At 41.4% G+C, this 25402-nt stretch overlaps 3 protein-coding genes across 3 annotated transcripts; 2 read left to right on the forward strand and 1 right to left on the reverse strand.

The window, feature by feature from the left end:
- The first annotated feature begins 3334 nt into the window (after positions 1 to 3334).
- mecr (mitochondrial trans-2-enoyl-CoA reductase) lies at positions 3335 to 11318 on the forward strand. Its single transcript, XM_048261679.1, has 10 exons — positions 3335 to 3702; positions 3866 to 3963; positions 4066 to 4197; positions 5878 to 6021; positions 6291 to 6393; positions 7314 to 7416; positions 7561 to 7634; positions 7990 to 8050; positions 8171 to 8243; positions 10757 to 11318. Exons 1-10 carry the CDS (start codon positions 3446 to 3448, stop codon positions 10918 to 10920), a joined length of 1209 nt encoding a protein of 402 aa, XP_048117636.1. The 5' UTR covers positions 3335 to 3445; the 3' UTR covers positions 10921 to 11318.
- On the reverse strand, positions 11290 to 15682 carry smpdl3b (sphingomyelin phosphodiesterase acid like 3B). Its single transcript, XM_048261678.1, has 8 exons — positions 15346 to 15682; positions 14914 to 15127; positions 14680 to 14777; positions 14392 to 14535; positions 13588 to 13757; positions 13317 to 13497; positions 12820 to 12953; positions 11290 to 12697 (listed from the first exon to the last, which is right to left on the reverse strand). The coding sequence occupies exons 1-8, from the start codon at positions 15419 to 15421 to the stop codon at positions 12332 to 12334; spliced, it is 1383 nt and encodes a 460-aa protein (XP_048117635.1). The 5' UTR covers positions 15422 to 15682; the 3' UTR covers positions 11290 to 12331.
- Positions 15683 to 17376: 1694 nt separating this feature from the next.
- On the forward strand, positions 17377 to 25292 carry rpa2 (replication protein A2). Its single transcript, XM_048261860.1, has 9 exons — positions 17377 to 17558; positions 18289 to 18380; positions 18648 to 18749; positions 20367 to 20480; positions 20956 to 21030; positions 21162 to 21278; positions 21938 to 22081; positions 22766 to 22860; positions 24846 to 25292. The coding sequence occupies exons 1-9, from the start codon at positions 17414 to 17416 to the stop codon at positions 24931 to 24933; spliced, it is 972 nt and encodes a 323-aa protein (XP_048117817.1). The 5' UTR covers positions 17377 to 17413; the 3' UTR covers positions 24934 to 25292.
- The last annotated feature ends 110 nt before the right edge of the window (positions 25293 to 25402 follow it).

The raw sequence follows: 25402 nt of genomic DNA on the forward strand, positions 1-25402 counted from the left end.
GCAGAGTGCCTCTTGACACCCTGAAGGTCCCTGTTGCGATGCCAGGCTCGGTCGCAAGTCTGCCACAGAGCTGCCGCGCGTGCCAGGGCTCACTGTCTACCTCACATGCAGTGTTTTGCCTACCCTCTCAGTAGCCAAACAGCCTCATGACCTCCACTCACCCTCGCCAAAGCATGGTTACAGGCAAGGGTGAGCACACTAGGTTGTTGATCTCAGGGCTATAGCGCCAATCATCTATACTTCTGACAACAGATAATGGCAAGAGAAATAATACGTCAATCAGCTATGCCTTTCGTCAAATTTTTTTTGTGTCTCTTGTTTGAGTGTGTTTCAATCAGGTATGTAGGTTTGGGAAGTCCTCCGTTTGGTCACAAATAGCCACATCTAGGCATATCTGAGAATGAGAAGTTAGTTTAGTATTGTAGTCCAGTGCCAAAATATCATAATGCCATTCCCTCCATTATATAGTGGCATGTTCCACCATATCTGAGGAAGAGTTGGGGTGCATGTAGACTTAGATAAGTCTTTCTTACCTCTGTTTAAGAAGAAGTTGGCAAATCATTTAATATATACATGTAATTATTATAAAGTCGCTTTTTAATAAAACGGTAGTATTTATTTGTAGCCATCCATGTTGCCACTTCTTTATGTAACACTCGCCTTTTTCCTGGTGCCCTATTGAATCAGTTGCTTTGTTATCCTCCCAACATTCTTTTCAAACGGCTGTGTTATTTTAGCTTAGGCCACTGTTATTTTACTTTCTTTATCTGTATTATTTTTCTGCTATGCACAAAATGAACTCCTTAAACTGTTACAGCTTTGCATTGTGATGATAGCCAATGCGGAGTTGCACTGCACTACTTCTTGTGTGAGATATGATTTCTTTGCGTTGATTTGTTCAATTACAATCTTTTGTATTTTCTTTTCTTAGAATTATGTGTCATTTTTGTATTCAGGTAATTTCATCAAGTGTTTGTATTATGTGATTGCAGTAAAATATCAAGGGGGTTGATCTATCAAGAATCTCTAACTCAGGGAAAACCTCAGATTACCTCTCTATGAGAACAGAATCCATAAAGAAACATCCCAACATGTTTTGAATCAGTTTGAATCATGTTTGATCTCTGATATACAACTGAATACTTTGCATTATAAATTTGCCATAAATCTGCATTAAAACGGCCAACTTGTCCAAACAAGAATGCATACATTTTATGTAATACATGTGAATGATTTGTGAAGCAAATGAAAAACACATCAGTCCATTCACCAATTAAATACATTTAGTACATTGTGGTATTTACATTAGATGTCAATCATGTGATATTGTCATAAAAATGTCAAACTGAATAGAAAAATATTACCTGACGTGACTTTTTTTTGTAATACAACAAGTAGTTGCACTTCCCATGTGCTGATACACAGTCGTCTCCATCATACGACTTACTGATGGCTCCATGTGTCCTTGACATAAAAAATAAAAGAAGTTGTCAACTAAATGAAAGTTGAAAACGAGAATACATTTTCTAATGTAACAGATCTTCCTCTGTTTCAGAGGTCATGTCCTGTCCTAGCCTGCGACATATGGTCATGGGTAGATTGCCATGACCATCTTTACTATAAGAGGCCTTCTTCAGGTCTTCCTGGCATTTACTCCATTGTCCATACAGCCAACAATGGTCACACTCACACATCGCTCAATATTTTATCAAATAAGAAAAGGAAGAATATTTTCTATTCATGGATTTTTCTGATTTGCCACGTGGGTTTGAGTTGGCATTCCCTTCTGGATGTCGAGGTTTCCCAGCTCAATCTGTAGATCTATTGACAAAGGTTGGACTGAGAGGCCACTTGAGGAAAGCAGCCGTACGTACAGTAGGTTAGGAGAAGTGTCAGAGAGAGCCTCCTGCTGGCTCTGGCACAAGAGAGAGGACACAAGCTGGGAGCCTGGAGGAGAGGGGCAGTGACCTGGCCAGTCGCTGCTGACCCGCCAACTGGAGGGTGTTGTGATTAAGGGTCGAAACACCCAGAGAAGGTTGGGGACCACCTGACGACCTCTCTTTCAGGCCAAGGCTTCATCCATTAGAAATGGGTGTGTGATAGCATCGCAGATGTTTTATACAACTTGCAAAAGCGCATAGGCCTAGTATAAAAAAAAAATTTGGTGACAAAAAATGTACCAATGTGAATATAATGCACAATCACAAGTGGCACATGACACAGGCGTATCTGTTTAAATGTATAGATTATGCATTGTGTGAGGATGTCTTGCCTGGACCAAGAGATTAAGATGTTTGCGTTGATAATGCAATGAGCTGCATGATAGACAGACAGACACAAGCTGTAATTATAATACAACCCAGTTTCCAAAAAATGTGACGCTGTGTAAAATGTAAATAAAAATAAAATGTTATGATCAGAAGATCACTCATGCAAATCATACAGCCCACATTTTACACTTTTTTAGAAAGGGGTTGAAGGCAACAAGGGCAACTAGGCCTATATTGTTAGGGCAGCCGTGGCCCACTGGTTAGCACTCTGGGCTTGTAACCGTCGGGTTGCCGGTTCGAGCCCCGACTAGTGGGCCGCGGCTGAAGTGCCCTTGAGCAACGCACCTAACCCCTCACTGCTCCCCGAGCGCCGCCGTTGTAGCAGGCAGCTCACTGTGCCGGGATTAGTGTGTGCTTCACCTCACTGTGTGTTCACTGTGTGCTGTTTGTGATTCACCGATTGGGTTAAAATGCAGAGACCAAATGTCCCTCACGGGATCAAAAAAGTATATATACTTACCAATACATATTCATACCTATTTGTTGTGAATAGAAAAGTAGCTTAAAAAGTCTTATAGCCTAAATATCTGGTTAGTGTCATGGGAACTTTCATTAAAGGCGTAGCGACTGTATGATTTCAAGCTCATAACATTTTAGCCACATTCAGCAATCATCTCCTCATGACCACTAGCTTCCCATTTCGTGAGTAGAGTGTAAAAACTACTAGCCCAGGCTCCAAAAACGGCAACAAACAAAATGTTAGTCTGTCCCTCAAAGAAAAACGAATTAAACCCTGTGTGGAACTTCTCTGGGAATAGGCTAGGCTACTGACGGGAGGGGTGAGAAACCTCGCTGGTATGTTTAGTTTGGTCCTTTGGTTTTAATGTAAGTTATTTTGGACAAAAGTATCGGCTAATAAATCTAAATTGAATCATAAACATAAACACCCCGCGCAATCGCTGACTGTGCCTTTAAATAGCCCTCATTTTTATTTGCGCGTCTATTTCAGGAATAGCGGCAGTTTGCCCATTTTTTTGATGCCGCAGTTACGTTGTATAGTACGGTAAAAACAAACATGGCTGCGCTGTGAACCTGACTCGTATGTTCAGTTGACAGCTACTTTTCAATTTTGTTTTCAGATGACAACTGTATTATAAGCCCGTCACTAAAGTAAAATGAAAGTGGCAAATGTGTCATGTTTTGCTTTCAAATTCATTCGCCTACATAAGCGCGAATTATGTCGAGCAAGGACAGTAGGTCAGTGCAGTGCAACAACAACCCAGTTCCAACAGGACAGCCTGCCCGTTCACCCCTCTCCATTTAACAGATGTTTAGGCCACAAACTCCACAGGAGATATTCAACCGAGTCATCTGTCAAAGACTGCAGGGGATTGATATATAAAAAACACGGAGACCCTTCACAAGTTCTACAGTAAGAACAACACACAATGCGTGATTGTAAACTGTCTAGCCACATGGCAAAGCTAAGCAAACCACTTTATAGCCAACAGTCATGGTAGTTTTGCACATTATGCTATCTGTTATCTGCAACATTTTGTGCATGATTCAGAATCCCCTCTCCCTTGTCCATATAGATTGGAGCCTTTGGAACTGCCCCATGTGGGCGCCAAGAGCGTGCTGGTGAAAATGCTTGCAGCTCCCATCAACCCTTCAGACATAAACATGATCCAAGGTGAGGTTAAGTTATGTCAGGAATTAGGCTGAGTTGGACACGGTTTTATTCTGCTGTGACCTGTGAGCATAAGAGATGGTATTCTGTTCTTTGTTTTCACAGGTACTTATGCCATCCTGCCTGACTTGCCTGCAATAGGTGGCAATGAGGGGGTGGGCCAGGTGACTGAAGTGGGCAGTCAGGTGACAAAACTAAAAGTCGGCGACTGGGTTATATCCAGAGACGCTGGCCTTGGTGAGTCATTCGGAAGAGTTTTGATTAAATATTCTTGTGGCAGGAAGCATGGGTGATCAGTAGGAGAGATCATCAAATTTGATCAGGAATGACTATGCATATCTGGCCCATACAGAAAAATAACATATCCACATATATGCAGCTTGAACATATTCCAGTATAAGCACATCTATGTTAAATCAATATACTATGTTAAATAAATATATTTCCATGTATTTACAAATATATTTCAAAATATGAGTAAATATTCAATATTGACCACTTTCTTATATTTTCTGCCTATAATTAAATATATTCAGCATGGACCTTCATGCAAGATATCTATTTTGGGTTCCACATATACTTCCATATACATTATTGTACTATATATTTATTAAATATATTGTAGTCATCTATTCAAGTATAGTCTGGATGCAGCTGCTTATATGTGAATATATTCCCCCCCCCCCCCCCCTGATTTTCCTGTATGGGGAGAGTAGCCAGGCGTCTCACACATTACAAATAGACCTACGAAGTTCGCCTACAAAAAAGCTACCAACTTTGCCCATATAAGGGGGTCCGATGTCTTGCGATTTTCTCCTTGGCAGTTAGCTTCAGTTAACACCCGGATCACCTATGGGCAAAGATGGTAGCTTTGGATCCTTTTTATAGGCGAACATCAGAGGTCTATAAAAAATCCTTATATATCCTTAATATCTTCATGTGCATTTGTAATGAAAAGTAGGCTATTATTCATAGGCAGACAAACATGTTCTCAGTATGACTGAACCATTAAAAGTTTGTACGGCATTTTCATTGATGTTCTAAAAGGCCCTTGTTTTGGAGAAAAGTGCAAATAGAGTTAAGGCAAAAATACATTAATGGTAGTATAAACTTGTTTTGGTATCATTATTTATTCATATACTATATTTTATTAATGCTGTATCAAATTTTGACATATCTTTGATATATCTCCACATATATCTTGAAGAGTTTAAGGATTAAACAAGAGGAGGTTGTGTTTTTCATTTTCATAGGAATAAAATGGTATGTGGGGTAACTAGTAGGCACTTGAAAATCTATGTGAAAATAGTTCAGTGTATGGGCATTTAGTCTAAAAAGTGGCAATGTTGTACCATAGATAAAAGTCAGAATAAGAGTCAAAATCATTGTTTTGCCTCAGGGCCAAGAATGAAAACCCATAGGTATGACCCTAAAACCCAAATGACTATAAACTGAGTTATTCTCACGTTGATTTTCGCGTTCCTACTAGCTACCCCACATACCATTTTAGTCCTATGAACATTACCAAAATATGTAATCACACTTTGTTTTATCCTTAATATCTTCATGTGCATTTGTTGCAAAGACCTCAAATATTGGCTCAACATTAATAAAGTATTGTATTTGCAGACAAAACAATGATTGGTGCCATATGCCATGGATACAAAGAAATAAGTTTACAAGACCCTCAATATCACCATTTTTTCAGATCATAATGAGAACATGTCTGTCTTCCACCCCACAAGATATTAATATATTAATGCCCAAACATGGGCTCCAAGATAAGGCATTTCTGACAGTGTAGGAAAAATGATACATAATGAAGGGGGAAAATATTTGAGACTGTGCAGCAACCATTTTCCTGGATTTTGTCTGATTTGACACGGAATGACCCATATGTGTTTGTTGCTGAAACAGGCACATGGCGGTCAGCAGCAGTGTGGAAAGAGGAGGACCTGGTCACACTGCCCAGCGACATTCCCCTGCTGGCAGCAGCGACACTAGGGGTGAACCCCTGCACTGCCATCAGGATGCTCTCAGACTTTGAGGCATTAAAGCCAGGTGTCAAAATAGCAGACATAGAAACCACACAACCTTTTTATGCATTCACTCTACCTTTAGTTTTATCCATTAGTTTTTGCCCATTTATCATTCATCTTTGGCACATTGTTCAGCACTGTCTGACTTTTTAAATGTGATTCATTAATACACTTTCTTACTCCATACCACAATACTATCAATGTTAGTGACATGCTACATCACATCATGAGAGGGACAGAGATCACAAGAGGCTCTTTGTTTAACTGTGTCCATGTGTGGTTTGTGTACAGGAGACTCAGTCATCCAGAATGCAGCCAACAGTGGCGTGGGCCAGGCAGTTATCCAGATAGCCGCAGCCAGAGGACTTCACACCATCAATGTGGTCAGAGACAGGTGAATGGCCACCATTTAAAGCAACAATGTGAATTTTCTCGAGATCGCGAGTACTGTTGGTACGAAAAAAGAAAAGAAAAAAAGGGCATGAACATGTCCCTATGTAGAACCGATTTTTTTTTTTATGGGTCTGTAATGACAGTACTTGGTGACCTTGAGAAACAGAGATCTCTGTGAAAAATCGCCGTAATTCTCCTTTGAAATAATGGTCATAAAATCACAACATTGGGTAAATACCAATTCTCACATAATGGGGCCTCTGGGCTAGCCTGGTAATACCAGACTCTCTGACTGAAGGAAAATGAAATTGAGCGAAGGTACGTAGACCAGCGGAGCCAGGCTACCTCTGGGCATGTTTCACTGTGTATTCTTTACAGATTCACACTCCGGGCCCTATCTCGGCGATCTAAAACGCATGGTCACTCGCAAATAGCTAGGGGTTTGTCCAGTCCACATTGGGGGTGGTTTTGTTCAAACGTCGGATGCCTAAAGGCGGTTCTTATGTTTCTTAATCAGTCCTGCAGAGGAGTTGCTGCTTACATCTTGTGACAGTGCGTCTTCAGCTATGCTTCATATGCGCCTTTTGCTATAGACCAGGTTTTTCTTGGTCAGTGGCGTAATGCTTTTTAGATAGTGTAAGATAGCGATTTTTAGATAATGCGGCAACACCACACCTTAGGTCGTTAATTGCCACACCCATTGTTCAATAAAAGAGATGTGCATGGCGAAAATCGGAGTGTACGATAGGAATATGCTTTGCTTTGGGATGATAATACGCTTTGCGCTGAGTTTTAGATTGCTAAGATAGAGCCCTTAGAATTAAACTTTGTGAAAGCATCATTCAGCAAGTGTAATCTGTTTGTGATGTTACTGGTGTCTGTGTTTCCTTAATGAACTTGCGTCCGCCCTGTTGCTGTCAGACCAAACCTCCAGCAGCTCACAGACAGGCTGAAGGCCATGGGAGCCACTCACGTCATCAAAGAAGAGACACTCAGACGCCCAGAGATGAAGGAGCTTTTTAAGGTGAATTAGCAGACCCCAAAACATGTCCCTCTTCTGTTGCTAGTCGGTGTGAATGAGTTATGTGCTGAATAAAACATAAACTGGCGAGTAGAATTTATTCACAGTGTTTGCATTGATGAATTGTCTGTGTTTGGCTTGTCATAGATGTGTCCGCGGCCGAGACTGGCCCTTAATGGTGTAGGGGGGAAAAGCGCCACAGAGCTACTGCGTCACCTACAGTAAGTGCATACTGTTCCACTTTAAGTATACAACATTGCAAATGAAAGTTCATATGATGCAGCATGCGAACATGTATAGATAAACGGTCCTTTCTTCTTCAGCTAGTTGTATTGCTGCTCTCTGTCAAAGCCTTTATATTGTCACAGAAAAACAAGATAGGTGTTTGATGATACTTATAATAGTAATAAGTAGAGGTTAATTAAAATGTAGATAAAAAAAAAACTATGAAGTATTATTTTCAGTATTTCTGTTTCTTAGGAATACCAATGGAAAAGCTGAACGTACATGAGAAGTGGTTTAATATGTGCTGTATGTGTAATCAGTTAGTGGGTTATGCACTATTCTCCTCTGCAGGAATGGAGGGACCATGGTGACTTATGGGGGAATGGCTAAGCAGCCAGTCACTGTGCCTGTGGTAAGATCAGTGTTTTACTGGCATGGAAACAGTTTGAAACAGTTTGTTCATTCATGCATGTAGTTCCTTTAACACTACCTGTTTTCATATGACTAAAACCCCTTTGTTTCCTTCCATCAGAGTGCTCTAATCTTTAAGGATGTGAAAATACGAGGCTTTTGGGTCACCCAGTGGAAAAGGAATTATAGTCAAGGTATTTTGACCAGCTGTACATATAAGCTCAAAGAAAAACATCCATTATGAACAGTGCTGGGAAGTAGCAGAATACATGTAGTGGAAATCCATATTTAGAATGCAACATTTGAATAATTGTATTTAAAATATAGCTGCAAGCAGCAATGCGGGGGCCTAGCAGTGCGCTATAGCAGGAATGGCGTTGCCATGGCATGAGCAAGCACTCACAGCAAGAGGCCAAATAGATAGATAGATAGATAGATAGATAGATAGATACTTTATTGATCCCCAGGGGAAATTCAAGACCAAAAATTACACCAATGTCCTTGTGCATTCTCACAATCAGCTACCATGTCCCTCTACCAAGTTTGGACTTCATACACCAAAGTGTTGCTGAGATGTGAGCTCACTTTCTTTATTACAGCACCCCTAGAGGCCAAATGAGACCACTTTCCTTGCATGTCCTCACAATCATCTAATATGTCCATGTATCAAGTTTGGACTTCATACAATGAAGCGTTGCTGAGATATGAGCCAGCTTCTTGTATTACAGCGCCCCCTATAGAGGCCAAATGATGCCAATTTCCTACTGTGTCCTCACAATCAGGTACCAAGTCCCTGTACGAAATTTGGACTTCATACATCAAAGCACTGCTAAGATAGGAGCTCACTTCCTGTATTGCAGCGCCCCCTATAGAGGCCAAATGATTCCAATTTCCTAGTGTGTCATCATAATCAGGTAACAGGTCCTTATACCAAGTTTGGACTTTGTACACCAAAGCGTTGCTGAGATACAAGCTCACTTCCGGTATTACAGCGCCCCCTATAGAGGCCACATGATGCCAATTTCCTAGTGCGTCCTCACAATCAGATACCAAGTCCCTGTACCAAGTTTGGACTTCATACATTAAAGCATATCCGAGATGTTAGCCCACTTCCTGTTTGGTGGCTTCATCGCCGTATTTGATTGGCTGTCACGGGCAAACAAAAATGAAATTAAAAAATCTGACAAGTATCGTTTGTGCGGCTCGGTCTGAAGATCATCTCCGACAAGTTCTGTGAAAATCGGATAAAATTTGTAACCGCTGAAACTTTTAAGTAGAGTTTGGACTAAATCCAATATGGCGGAGGTCCAATATGGCGGAAAGTGATAGGATAGGGTCGATGAACTCTGTATGGTCCAAGGATTCAGACACTACCTCAATTGTGAAAATCAGACAAAGAGTCAAGGATAAAGAGTCAAGGATCACGCGATGAACGCATGTCCAGCATTGAACTGGTGGTGGCGCTAGAGTGTTCAATGTATATGCATAAAAATTGCTGTGAGTGATTGGGACAGTGTCCTGACTAATGGTATCGAGTTTTGTTATGTTAACTCAAAGCGTCACAGAGATGTTAGTCCACTTCCTGTTTGGCGGGTTCATCAGCATATTTGATTGGCTGTCACGGGCAAACAAAAATGAAATTGAAAAATCTGACAAGTATCGTTTGTGCGGCTCGGTCTGAAGATCATCTCCGACAAGTTCTGTGAAAATCAAATGAAATTTGTAACCGCTGAAACTTTTCGTAGAGTTTGGACTAAATCCAATATGGCAGAGGTCTAATATGGCGGAAAGTGATAGGATAGGGGTCGATGAACTCTGTATGGTCCAAGGATTCAGACACTACCTCAATTGTGAAAATCAGACAAATAGGTCAAGGATCACGCGCATGAACGCATGTCCAGCATTGAACTGGTGGTGGCGCTAGAGTGTTCAATGTATATGCATAAAAATTGCTGTGAGTGATTGGGACCAAATTTTGATCCGTTGGTGGCGCTAGACGGCTGGGTTTAGAGATCCGTAAATTAGCGTGAGTGGTCAGTGAAGTGTCCCGAAACTTTCTGCCAAATTTCAGCACTTTTTAGCCAGGCGTTCTATGGGCTGCCATAGACTCCAATGGCGGAAGTATAATAATAGGAAAAGCTAGTAACTCAATGGGTGCCTTCGCAGCTTCGCTGCTAGGCCCCCAATAATTGATGGCAACCACCATGTATGTATCTCTTAAGTGACTCTCTTCTCTTCTTCTCTCTGGGTATAGATACCCTAGATATTTACCTCTCAGGAAATGTCAAATTAGCTTTGTTGTACACCAATGGTGCCTATATCCAATGTTATATTACTTGACCAATGTTAATGTTATTACATTTTGTGCCTGAAATCCACCCTTCTACTGGGATCAGGATAATCCTGATTTTTGATCAAATGAATCCCAATCCTTCCAAAACGTTTGGAACAATACATACTAAAACCAATGATCTAATCTGATTTCAGAATCTGTTTTCCCTTTGAACCACCCATTTTCAAAACTTGATCCAATTTAATAGCCAAAATCCAATCAAATCACTTTTGAACTCCGAAATGGTAAACTAGGGGGAGTATATTCTCTTAAATCTCTGTGTATTAGCCAACAGGTTGTAATAAACTCATATAAACATTAACGTTGTTGATAATTCCCTGTGTGACTTGTTGCCCTTTCCCCCTACCCTCACAGATGAGGGGGCCATGCGAGCCATGCTGGATGAGCTCTGCTCTCTAATCCGTGCTGGGAAACTGTCTGCCCCAGCCTGCGCAGAGCATAGCCTACAGGACTTCCACAAAGCCCTGGACGCGGCCATGCAGCCCTACACGTCTGCCAAGCAGGTCCTGGTCATGTGATCAAACTCCTCTGGACAGCTGAGTACTTGTTGGTCTGTTTATTTGCTTGTGACCAAATGTGGTGGTTCATGTCAAGTTCATGGGCTCATGGGTTCATGGGCTCTGTTCAGTGTGGCCTCTCTCAACTTTTCAATGTTACTCAAGCAGTCATGTAATAAAGGGGTATAAACGTCCAACGTCCAGCTTGCTATCAGTAAGTTGGCACTAACATGCCGAGGGAATTCAGCCCTATACTTACATTGGAAGACAATATGAAACAATTGCAATGTTGCTTGAACATACCACGCCCCCCTCATCAATGCTTTTGTCACACAATAAATGGCTTAGTAAACATTTATGGCATTTATTGAAGAGACATAATAAAAGAGGTAATAAAGCATATTTTTATTTGTATCAGATTAGATTGTAATCAGATTGATTTGTCCAGCCTGGTGTCTGTTTCTCAATACTGCTAGTGATGTCACAGACCCGACATGGTTACACCAGTATCTTCCTTCTTGTTAAGTTTTTACAACTCCTGAAAAAAAAAAATCTTCCTCCAAACAAGGTCACAGAATTGGAAAACTCTTTATAGACCATTTAAATCAAAGGTCATACTCGTTTCACATACACAAGCTGAACACAGCAGCTCCATATAGTGGTTTAATAAGCCTTTGGCATGGGACATACCTTGGGACCATAGGACATAGGATGTATCATAGGACTCTTGTTAAAAATATTGAGGTGTTCCATGTCCAAAGCATTATCTACATTGAAGGAGTTTACTGCAGGTGTCACCTTTATTTTTGCAGATTACAAGAACATTATTGTTGTCATAAAGAGTAACATAGATACTTTATTGATCCCCAGGGGAAATTCAAGTTCACCACATTCACAGACTGCTTTCAGTAAGTCCATTCAATGTAAGATTGCTTATGATGTACTCAGGAGAATGCAATGAATCACTGGGTTTTGTGGCACAAGTGGTGATATCAATATTTGCTAAATTATTGACACGCTGTAAGGTGCAAACAGGCATGAATAGATCATTAGTAGCACTTTTTAACGAAACCACAAGCATGGTGGGGCTTGATGAGAGTCATTCTCTGCATTTGTTTTTTAGAAGTTTCACAGAAATGGTGTGACTTTGAAGGATTCATTTACAGATAACTTCCCTTTAGTGTAGAGACACATGCAAGCATTGTGCTGACCTACCTACTTCCATGTACAATTGTGTGCATAGTATTACATAAGCAAAGTGATTTACCCTAGTCATTAGTGTTCCCATTCATGTACAACAGACTGAGCGCATTGGTTGCCATGTTGTACGTCATACAGATTAGATGCTTTAATGTGTAGCAGTATGGAAAACATATACATATAGAATGTTTTACAATATTTGATAAGACTGGACTGGAATTACTCAAGAGCCTTACAAGCTGGGCCATGCAATGCTTAGTACAACAGAAATTACCGGAAGCATTGCCACAAATAGGCCAGTAGGAGGTGCCCCGTCTTTCACACACTGGTCATAGTCCTTCTGGTCTATTGCCCTGGCCGCACAGACGTGGTCAATGCGACAGTCTGCATTACAAGTTGACAAGTCATAGCTGACAGAGTTGAAGTCGTGGTATTTCTGCAAGATGCAGGAATCCTGGGCCATGCGATCCAGGATCACGTTCATGGAGGTGGGAGATGCGTCTGGCACACGGAACGCCTCCGTCAGGCGGTACTCTTTCTCCCATCTTGCCTGGGCAACGTTAGCATAGGTCAGGTTCAGATAGTAAGTGACGATGTCCTGGTAAAAAACAAACCGTTAATCAGTTACTGTGGGCCTCAGCATGTAAAACTTGATTAACAATACAATAATAACAATAAGTACAATAATTCCAAGAACTGTACGCAAACATGCTTTCCTACTTTGACCAAGAGGGAGTCTGTGTCATATTCAAAGATGCGTATGCCAGGATTATTGGCACCATCAACAACTCCTGGCAGAGTGGTCTTCCATGGCGTTACACCTGGGCTCAGGAACATGGTGCTGATGGGAGAACCTGATTAGAGAGTCAATGTAGCATCGCGTTAGTTCAGACAGGCCACAGAGTCAGACTCAGCTTCTCAGAGTCTGCCAGTATCCTGGCTGACTGCTCAGCTGATCATCACTTGCTCTTACGTTGGAGATCATTCAAGGTGCCTTATTTAAGATGCATTATCCTGCCTTCTCCAGCCGCTTTCTCTGCAAGCCTTTTTGCAACCCATCTCCTCATACATTTAACTTATCAATGTATAGTTGTTCTTATTGATGCATGCTCTGTTCCCTATTCCCTGTACCCTATGGGGAGTCTTTTCTGCATTTCATGGGCTTAATCCAAAATGCAAACTAGAGAGCCATTGCCTGAAGAGTGCTGTTGAATTACCATCTGGGCTGTAAAACATGTGGAAAGAGTCTGTGTGATGATGGCCAAAGAACTGGCCCATGATGATGGCATGATGCTTCTGAATTAGCTCCTGGTAGCGCACATTGAAGTTTTGGTGGAACCACATCGTCTGCCGCTTTTTCTCAAAGAACCCTGGAGGAACGTGTCCTACAATGTACACCTTTGGCACAGAAACGTTTTATATGGTCAATACGTAATCACAACTGCATCACATTTTTCAACAAGAAAGTTAGGGAAAGCAGGCTCACACCTTCTCCTTTTGATTGGCTGCATTTGTTAGCTCTTTGTCCATCCAATCAAATTGATTTGCTGGATCTGGAAGGTCCTGTGTCACTTTGTTCCGGCTGTAATATAGGTTGGTATTAAGCACCAACATCCTGTACCCAGGTCTATTCAACAGTCTCTCTGTGTAGTAGCCACCTACAAAGAACAGAAAAAGACCAATGTTATCAGGCAACTGATATGGAAATGAGCCAAGTACAGTAATACATGTGTTATGGCTATCAAGATTCTTTTGTGATTATTTTTAATGCAGAGCTGACCAACAACAACAACAACAAAATGTTATGAATTCTTGTTTTGATAAAACATAAAAGTGTAAAGTTAAACTGTACAACTTATCTGCATGTTACAGCCTTTGTATGCTTATTTGTGACATTTAATTCATTAACTCATTTCTATTTCTGGCTGCAGTCAGGGTGCACCTTGCACTTCTCACTTGAGAGTCCAACTACATTGTAACTCTAACCATGTATCCTAATAGCGCTCTGTATTAACCTAAAGTAAAGTATTTTGCCAGACAATAAAATGTGAATGGTTAGGTTAGTTTGCTTATTATCAAAACTATCTTCCTTATCATTGTGTGATATAGGCCTGTTATCTTGATCATCTCTTCCAAGACATGCACACTTCCAGAAATAGTCTGAGCAATATGACCTCTTGTCTAGGTTATTGAAATGCAGAACCCACCCACATTGGTATTCTTCACTAGTGTGTAACCTGAAGTGATCTCTCACAGTCCCACTAACACTGTCCAGTCAAAGATGCATCATACCTATTTTGAAGAGATTTTGAGACTCTGGGTCAAGCCACTGTTTCCACATCTCTGCTGTCTGGTTATAAATATAATTCGGTCCTGCTGGTAGCTGGCTCTTTGGATGGTAGTCATGGTTACCAAGAGCAGAGTAAACTTTGGTGGCTGGAAAGGGGGGAAAAATAGATCTCCTATCTATTTAATCATCTTTAAATTCCTTTGTCATCTTATGAACTTTTTTAGGCAAAATCATGACCAGTGGTTTGCTAAAATGAAGAGAAATTTTGAGAATTTTAAAATGTGATTTACTTGGGAACACTTCTTTGATAGTTTGGGTAAGATTTCTGATAATGTCAACAACCGCCTTTTCCCCAAGCTGCTCATTGGGCACATGTGGGGTATCATCTCTATGGATAAATGTAAGAGAAACAATTCAATACAAGTACAAAGAGACATTTTGAGAGCATTAAAACATGAAAGAGCTACTGCTTACACCAAATCAGATTAGGAAGGAATAGTGTCTCGTCATGATACATCACATACCCTGTCCAAAGAATAAAATCTGGATCTGGTAAAATATTTTTCATGGCATATATGGAGGAGTTGATGAGGTCCCATGGTGAATCACAGGCGTAGTCCCCGAACTTCCCTGCCCCCTGCACAGGACGGTTGCCACTAGAGTTACACACTGATGTTGGGTCATCACCCAACCGGTAAGAAGGGTCCCAATGGAGGTCCGTGATGTGCCAGAAATTCCCTGAATAAAAAAAACTTAATATAGCCTCAAATCCTTTAGTCACTATGTTGGCTTGTTTGTGACTAGTTTCAAACTAGGATGCAGTAGCCTAATCAAGAACTATACAATTTGACTCTGTGTGTGTGTTGAAAGTAACATGTTTTAAATAACAAACACGTGTTTGTAGGAAAAAAGTAAGCTCTAACAAAAAGGGCTCCAAAGTAATTTTCAGTTCTCACCTGTTAATGCCACACCACCTTTAAAGAAGAGCACCAGAAAGACGTTCCAAATAAAACACGCACGAACACGAGCCATGTGGTTCGTCGTCAGTGGAAAACGCACAACAGGAAATTATTGAGTTGATCCCATATGACTATAAAGAAAGAGATAAGGACTCGACTATGCTCCTGCGAAGATCATCTCTGACTGGTAGTTCAGTAGCAGTGATTCCCAAATGACAGCCCCCCTTACAGATAAATCCCAGCCTGCGCAGTGAAACCACTTCAGATGATCCAGAACGCGGCGGCGCGCCTGGTCTACAACCAACCCAAAAGGGCACATGTTACCCCGCTGCTCATCCAGCTACACTGGCTACCTATGGCGGCCCGCATCAAATTCAAGTCTCTAACGTTTGCCTACAAAGTAGTCTCCGGTTCTGCTCCCACCTACTTGAATGCCCTCTTACAGACTTACACTACCTCCAGACCGCTGCGCTCCTCTGACGAACGACGTCTAGCTCTACCACCGGTACGCTCAAGCCAAATCCAAACTTTTCTCATCTGTTGTTCCTCGTTGGTGGAACACACTGTCAGTTCCTACAAGGGCAGGGACATCCTTTTCCACTTTCAAAAAACTCCTGAAGACCCAGCTCTTTAGAGAACATCTACTCTCATAGCAACACTTACAACAAGTCTTACTGATCCTAGCACTCACCAGCCGTTTTAAACTGACAAGTAACTGCTAAAAACAGCACTCACCGACGCACTTATTCTTACTGTACTCTAATGTTTTTTTTAAACTGTCCTAAAATTGTGAGAATTGTTCTAAAAACTTACTGTTTACCATGTTGTTAGTCGCTTTGGTTAAAAAGCGTCAGCCAAATGTAATGTAATGTAATGTAATATCCCCCACCCGCCACAGCAAATTTAGCCTACGAAATGGACGTAGAAGGCAAGACAGCGCTAGCCTATAGGCTACGCTCAAATCTGTGCGCACATTTTCGAGTTGCATGTCTGGCTGAGGATTGGAAAGTTTGAGAATTCTATTCGTGGAATATATAGCCTAGTGATAATTTACTTTTATTGCAATCTACCTTCCGTAGTAGTCCTATAATACATTTAGGTTAGGCCTATATGGCATTATATTTCAACGAGCACTATATTTCGAGGATAGAAATTAGTTTAAGAGGTGACATTTAAATTAGCCTACGCTTGTTTTCAGCTACCATTTATCCTGTAGGCTATTAGCCTACGTGGGATGCTGTGATAGCCTACTAAAGTTTTATGAATAGGCCTAACATGTGAGTCCATGATCTACGCCTATGTTCTATTATGAGGGCCACTGTCAAACATTAATGCAAAGTATACTTTACTGCCAAAAAATGAATGACCAAGATGGAAGTTCCTGACGTCGTTTGAAAATGATTTGCGACATTATAAGACATGAAATTGATGCTGCTATGCTAAAAATAGCCTATATAGCCTAATGATATGGCATTTGTTAAGTTAACTTTTGACATTTTACCAAACCCTACATTTTAAATAACCTAAAAGTCATTGGCAACATTTTAGAAGTGAACTTGAAACTGATTATTCGAAGCAGAATAATCACAGTTTTACTGAACTGATTAGTCCACTATGACAGAACGCCCGGCTGGGGCAGCAGAACGTTTTGTTTGGTAGCAACGGTGTAAAATAAAAATGTGCAAGGTTTTTGTAGTTTTTGTCTCGTTTTGAGGGGGCTATATATATATCTATCACCTAAAACACACAGTATTAAAAAGGCGATAAACACAGCATAGCCTACACGCATGCAGTCATTTACAGATGAATGATAACAATGAAACGTTTTAAAGAAAATTAAACGTATGTTTACATAATATATTTGGCTCGGAATCTCGAAAAGAAAGAAAACAACGGCCTTCCCAGAGCGCTTGCGCGAACAACGGCGTGTTCAATGCACCTCAGTTTGCGTTGCTTTGAAATGTTTGTCTGTCTTGAACTCAGCCAGGGACTGGGCACTTCTGATTGGATAAAGAAGCGGAAATACATCGTGGTGTGAAGAGCGGTAGATTTCGCGGCAAAACGCATGCGCCTGAGTTCTGTAGCGCGCGGAACTAAAACAATCACATTGACATTAGACATTTACATTCTCTGGCTTGGGGAGAAGAACTGTCCACCGCCATCAATTCTTAGTGTACTTTATTCCATTTGCAGTAAAATGTATAACCATGGTGAGTATTCCACGTTCTAATGTAATTGTACTTTCCCAAGTTACAAAGTGTGCATGCTAGCAAAGGATCTGGCAAGCTAGTAAGTGAACCGAACTGGCTAACTTGAACAAACAAGATTTTTCGTCTAACGTTACGTGAACCGTATTTAGCTTAAGTAATTAACTATGCGTTGTGTTTCTTTTGCCTAAATAAGTTGTCTTAAAGGTTTGATATGCACCACTAACCATATCGCCATGGCCGACTTGGTGTGTTAAATTTGTAACAAGCTTATCGATAGCAAAGTGGCGGGTCAGCTAAAAGAAACTCTTCTAACGTTGCAGATTTTTATTGAAAAATTGCCCTCCCAATGTAGAAAACATAACCAACTGCAGTGAATGCTGAGACCAGACGTGCCGAGGACTCGTTACGTTAACGTTTATTGAATCTTTATAACAAACAGATGCATGTGTTTACTCACTCCGTATCTTGTTGCTCGATTTAGGTCTTTAGATTTGGGCATAATTATGTGTCGCATATAATGTGTCGCATAGTATAGAGAATTCCTATCGTGTTTATGTCCAATAACAAACGTATGATGTTGTTGGGGTTTGGCTTTATTATCTGACATATTTACTGACTGTATCAACTGACATACTCTTCCATATTGTGAAACCTAACGAGCTAGATTGGCATTTCTTTATGGTTTATTTTATGTCATTGTTTTGATCATTGTGTCTTTTTGCCCTTTCAGGGAATTATGGGGAGAGCATGGGTGGAGGATACACACAGTCTCCAGGAGGCTTTGGTTCTCCTTCAGCCTCCCAGGGTGGAGATAGGAAAGGGGTGAGAGTAGCCTGCATCTTAGTGTGCCTTCACATAACCTTTTTACCTTTGGTCTCTTGTGTCTTTCGCAGTGCATAGATTACACATACTCTGGTGTGTGCATCATTTTATTTCAGCATTAACATCTTGCTTAAATACTTTTAGGGAATAAACATCCTGCCTGTACAGAAGTTCCTATTACTATACTACTATTGAAATGGCCCTAAGGGCTTTTGTGACGGGAGGATTAGTAATGTAGCATGTTCTGTTTCGCTTCTGGTTTTTCAGAGGACACGGGCCCAACACATCATCCCCTGCACAGTGTCCCAAATCAAGTCTGCTGTCCAGTCAGAGGATGTTTTCAGAGTGGGGGAGGTGGAGGTTGCTCAGGTAAGCGAAGCACCTGTTGGGGCCCTAAAGCATAGCCCCCCCCATCTGTACACCAGAGGGACGGAGGCTAAAGGGCACCGTATACTCAATGTGGTGGTCACTGTACATGCAAACGGTGATGTCACCGGCGTGCCAGTCCTATGTACACTTGTGTGTGAGGAGTGTGATGCTAGTTGCAGTCTTCTGAACAGAGGTGATGCTGCTGTGGAAGGCTATCGCTTCCAACTCTACACTGTTGAACAAGCAGATGTAAACTAGAGGACCACCTGACAGTGTTGAGAAACTTTTTTTTTCTGAGCAGGAGAGTTGAAAATAAATCCTATTACCTTTTGCTGGATTATTGCCATGTTCCTAGTTGCTTCCTCTTAATTCTCCTGTGCTGCAACTCTAGCTGGTAACTTTGTTAACTTCTTCTATTGACTACTCAAACTTCCTGACTTTACAGTTTACAAATCAGTTCCAATTCTACCACTGTCGGTAAAAATATAGCATACCAAAGTGAGACCAACCAAGATACAGAGTTTAATTTGGCCCTGTACAGGAGAGAGGCGCACACAAAGCACAATGTACTCCAGAATATGTGTCTCTGACTTGACGCAGAATTATCCAGAGTTTAAGTAGTACAGAGCATGGCAAAGGATAATCATATAGTGAAACTAGTAGAGTCAGGAGACATCCAGGGTACTGTAATCAATGACTCAAATGGCATTTGATGCAAAACAAGCAATCAGAAGTGATATCAACCCAGGCATCTTCTATTATCCATTTTTGGGGAAAACAGTGCAGATATCATACAAGGTCATGAAGTAAGAACATACGTTAGAGTCAAAGTGACCTACTAATGAGAAATGTAGAACATTAAATCACTTATTGGACACAATGCAGAACATTAAACCACATATTGGAATATTGGACATAATGCTGTATTCCACTTTTTCTCACCACTTGCCTGATGACTACCATTTTCATTTGCGTGAGTTAATTAGCCTATTAAGTTGTTGTAGGATGTGGGCTGTATGAAATGAAATGCTACCATTGTTTGATGTTTTCCTCTGTTTTATGAATGAACTTTAAGAAAAACCTGGTGCCTGATGCATAGACACACCTGCTCTCTGATCCTGGCTTTTGGCTCATTCATCCAGCTTCTTAAGTGTGATATGTGCCTCTGTTTTTCACATATGTGTGTATGAGGACTCTACTGCAAACAAAATCTACCTCTGGGTACAAATAAAGGAACTTGAACATGGTTATACTTGAAGGCATTTAACATAATACACACCCCAACTGTCATGAAAACCCACCAGCATGTAGTAACGCAACGCAACTGTGTGCATCTAGGGTTACAGCTCAGCCTGTCTATGTAAACCAGAGCGCTTAAGCCTAAAGCGCAACCTCTCCATGTTACCGTTCTCATTGCCGTTTGACTGTCTTGTTGGCTTTGGCTGTAAGTGAAGAAGTCTTGATCCAGTTAACTGTATAAATGTGCTGATATAAAAGTTTGGACGGGTTATAAATGGTTGAATTTTGAGTGATTGATCTAGCAGCCAAAACTGATCAGTACTATCTCTCATTCTATCCTTCAGTCAGTCTCTCTCTTTGTTATATTTTGTACTATAGGTCACAATAGTGGGTGTGATCAGAAGCATGGACAAATCCATGACCAACATCCAGTACATAGTGGACGACATGACCGCCGCTCCTATGGATGTGAAGCAGTGGGTAGACACAGAGGTAAGGACTGAATATGTACCAAATAATCAGGAACTGTGAACTGATACCTCTGGACAAGCATTAGGGAATTAGAAATCATAAGTAATCATAAGAAAGTTGGACAGCAGATACAGTAGTTCTGAGCAGCTGAGACTTATGTTCTGCATTAAATCAGAAGCAGGAACCATTAAGATTTTTATTTTAAGAGTTAAGGCCTATTCACACCAAGAACTATGACGATAAAAGCGTTCACACTGAGCAACGATAAACAAAGTCTCCTTGTGTTAATGAATGTGACGGTTAAAATTCGACGGGTTCTTATCGCTCTGAAAGTGATCCCCAACGATATCGTTCTTCATGTCGTTATCTTTATAGTTTATGTGTGAACGTCGTCATTCATATTAATGAGAACAATATTTATTTATAGTTATTGTTATCATTCTTTGTGTGAATGGGCCTTTATCCGTAAGTCTCTCGTATTAATGTTGTCCATCAGGATCCTGGTGTGGACAGCACAGTCATCCCCCCAGGCACCTATGTCAAGGTCTCTGGTAATCTTCGGTCTTTCCAGGTAAGAACAGGTGCCTGTGTATGTCTACTTCTTTGAGAAATGTTTGAAGTTCTGATAATTTACGTTGATAAAGTAATCAGGAGCTCATTGCCATCTTTTGTCTGACCCCTTTTGCCCTCTCTTTCCTGTAGAACAATCGTTCTCTGGTGGCCTTTCGTGTTAGGCCCTTGGAGGATATGAATGAGATCACCTCGCACATGCTAGAAGTGGTGCATGCCCATATGCAGCTGAGCAAACCGCAGGCAATGGTGAGAACCCATCATGCACATGCTAGCCCCAGTCTCTGTAGTTAGTTCACCAGCATGCAATTCTCTGTGGAGAGTGATGGGAACTGGCATTTATCAGTTGCACCATCTGAGAGTGAGCCATGATGCGAGTGTTACATTAATGAAAAATCAATGGTGGGAAAATGTACAAAAACATTTTACAGGTCTAAGTTTTGGGACCTTAACTTTATGTAGACAATCTTTGAGCAAAATCTGAGATGGTGCAGCAACCAATTTCCTGGATTCTGCCTGATTTGACACGGAATGACCCAATGGGTAAATGGGTTTATCTTACCAAAGGACAGGTGGAGTTTAGGCACCTTTTTTTTTAGTGGTACATTAACATTTCAAACATCCTTTCATTACTTCTGCCAAGGTGAATATGGTTTCGGTACAGTTTATCTGTGAATTTTAGTATCAAATTTAATATTCATTTTACTACCGTAGCGAGATGCCCACATTTAGCCTCGGCAGATATCTGCCCTCTCTTGAGTGCCCCTCTTGTTTTTCTTGTGACCATGAGATCACAAAAGAGACTGAGGTATACTGGTTCATTTTGGTTTTGTGGTTCATGGTCAGCTCATGTGTGTAAAGATGCCTGAGCATTTGCCTTAACAAAACATTTTTTTTCCCTCTCTCAGATGGATGGTGGTAGCGGATCAGTTGCAATGAGCTCTGTGCCCATGTCTAACATGGGCTCAGGCAACATGAACAATATGGGAGGCGGAGGGTACGCAGGTGCCAACTCGATGGTTTCCAATGGACTGAGTCCCAATCAGAATCAGGTGAGAAACAAAGCAGCCACCTGTTGCATTTCTGTCGTTCTCAGCCCCCCTGGTTATCTAGCCATTGTTTTGGAAGAGCCATTTGGCCTTGTTTTGCAAGTACCATGATGCCAGAGCTCCTCTGTTTGCAGGTTAACAACTTACTCTGAGTTAACTAACCCAGGTGTGGAATGTGGAGTAACCCCCAACACCCCCTCCCCCTTAAGCTCTGAGCCTATATTTAAGTGTATAGTAATCCTCAATCAATTTTAGCTTGGAAAACCCCTGCGTGTGCCTGCATTGGCAGTTGTAAAAGTCAAAGTAAACTCCTTGACAAACGTAAACTCACAGGGCTGTATGTTAACCTTTTTCACTCGTTTTACTCGTTACTCGTTTTACTCGTTACTCGTTTTACTCAAACACCTCATCTGTAGACTACACTCTAGAACACATTGTAAATAAGGTGCCATTGGTGCTAAGCTGGTAAATCATTCATAGCACAGGCTGATTTTTTTTTTGTAGCATATGTAGCACTGCCCTGCTCATAGCTGGTGGGTGTTCTGATGTTCCCTGCTCCTAGTGCTTGTGTTGACGTACAGTATATTATATTTTACCTTCCCATGTACATGTACACTTAGAAAACCCCATAGCTTTTGTGGAGTAACACCGACCCACTCTGGCCTGTGTGTGTGTGTGTGTCGGCAGGTGTTATGTCTGATCAAGAGCTGTCCCGAGCCACAGGGCATCAGCATCCAGGAGCTCAAACAGCGACTCAGCGGCATGAGTGTCACAGTCATCAGGTGAGAACAGCACAGCATCACCATCACACCAAACTAAACCCATGACACGGCAACCAGAGAGAACTCAACCGGTTTCAAGCTGCTAAGTTGCTTGCAGAACAGGACACACATACATACTATCACTCTGTATGGCCAGAGACTTTTTAATGAGGAGACACAGCACTCAAAAAATCCTCCATAGAAATGCATGGGGTTAGTTTGTAACGCCAATATGGCAGTTGTCTACACATATCACACCCCTTCCGCGGCAAAACGTCGACATGTGAATACATTGAGCCAATAATGTGGTATGTTGTTAAGACATTGTGCCAATCATGTGTTGTGATCTCGCTGCTGGAGCAAGATTGGTGTCGTGAAGCCTTGCGCACGCACATTTCTGCCGAAATAGATGCCCGATGAGTGCCCAAAAGGCGTTGCAATATGGCCGCCGAGTGGAGGGACTTGCCTAAAAGGACTTTGGTATGGCCTGGTTTCCTGAATTCAACATCTGAACTGCAGAAATGGCCCAGGTGTTTCATTTTCCTAATCAAATTACATTGAGATCAAACATTAAATTGGCATCAGTGTATATACAGGTAAACCTTTTTAAAAAAGGTGCAAAATCACCATTCTAAAAATTTCATTTTAGTCTGGGGGGTGGGAAGTAGGAAGTTTAGGACATTTTCTTTTTTAGACCCTTTAAAATTTGTCAGGGTAACTTCTATCTTTTACAGAAATGAGTGTCAAGTTGGCTGGCTATTTAAGCCTAAATAAACTAGAATTATTTTAATCCTCTGTTGACTTCGACCAACAACTTGCTGTTTTTAGCAGACTGTAGTGGAGGTTAAATGCACCTAAACGTAGTTCACGTACCTCCTATATTTCTTAAATTGTAGCCTTTATGCACCTCTAACGGTTTACACACCTCTTAATAGAATTCACACCCCTCCAGCAACTTTAACACTAAACTCAGGCTGTGTCTCAAACCACATACTTCCGTCAGTACACTGCTAGTGTGCACTGAGCACTTACGTTCATAGTGCCCACTTTTCGTATGGTATGTCACTGTCACACTCCATAGACTAGGCTATGTCTTTCTTTCATTTGGTCTTTCATTGTTTCATACATGGACTTCAGTTACTTCCATTCTAGGCATCATGGCCACGTCTGGCTAGGGAACAACTCTGAAAACAAACACGTACGATGACTGAAGTGAATTAAGAATGACACCGAATATTCAGCCATTCAGTTAGGTCACTTCTAACTGCATCGCCACCGTAACACTATTGAGAAGGCGTTGCTCTGCCAAGCACATTAGGAATTATTTGGTGCAGCCGTGGCCTACTGGTTAGGGCTTCGGGCTTGTAACCGAAGGATTGCCGGTTCGATTCCCGACCAGTAGGAAAAATGTGGGCGGGGGAAGTGGTTGAGCACTGCTCTCCCATGCCCACAGCCACGGCTGAATTGCCCTTGAGCAAGGCACCTAACCTCTCACTGCTCCCCGAGCGCCGCTGCAACTCACTGCGTCGGGATTAGTGTGTGCTTCACCTCACTGTGTGCAGAGTGTTAAACAAATTCACGGATTGGGATAAGAAAGTTATAAGTGAGTTATGAGACACTGCACACAAACCCTTCCCATCAGGCCATCCTTAAAATATTTTTGTTTGCCGTAACCCGACCGACCCTTTCAAAAACTTTAGAATATTTTTAAGGATGGCCTCAATAAGATGTGTGATACATTTTTTTCACTTTACATTTCCTCTTAGTGTTGACCATGTTTTTGACTTTGCATTTTGACCACTGAGAAACTAAGAAATGTGAATAGTGTGAATAGAGGTGAGCGTTGTGTATAGTACTTCACTAATTCTTTGTTGTCATCCAGCGTCATTGGTCGCATTTTATCAGTGCCCCCACCCACCCCCCACACACACAGCTGTGTTAAGTGTCACTCTGCGCACAGCAATAGAACACACTAATACTTCTAACTGGTCTTTTTGGGTTCACAGGCAAGTGGTGGACTTCCTCAGTAACGAAGGACACATTTTCTCCACCATCGACGAAGACCATTTTAGATCAACTGACAACGAGGGATAAGGCTTCCCCTTTAGTCTGCAGCACTTTGGTCCCCAACCAGACATCTTGTCTCCTTGTACCAGGGATACTAAATTTAGTCGCTATGAGCAGTTGGCCGCCGAGACCACAAACTAACAAAAGAATCACCCGATTTCCTGCCTTGTCACCCATGTGGTTCCTGTGATGATTGCACGTGGGTGATGAATCCCTGACTGGAATATTTGACAGAACAAGCAGAAAAACAGTTAGTAAGGTCATTAGTTTTATAATGTAAGCAAAAACATTACTCATAACATTACTTGGTGATATGTGTCTGTGAATGTTCTAGTTTGTCTGTTAAACAAAACAATTAAAAATATCTTTTCTTAAATATGTATATACAAATTGCAGTTTTGCTCGGTCTTGTTGTGCACAGAATATGCTACACAGAACCACACCATACATTTCAATTAAGTTAAAAAAGCAGGCATGTCTGACTTTAAAGTTGACC

Source organism: Alosa alosa, chromosome 13 (assembly GCF_017589495.1).
Source record: "Alosa alosa isolate M-15738 ecotype Scorff River chromosome 13, AALO_Geno_1.1, whole genome shotgun sequence".
NCBI classification, from domain to species: Eukaryota; Metazoa; Chordata; class Actinopteri; order Clupeiformes; family Clupeidae; genus Alosa; species Alosa alosa.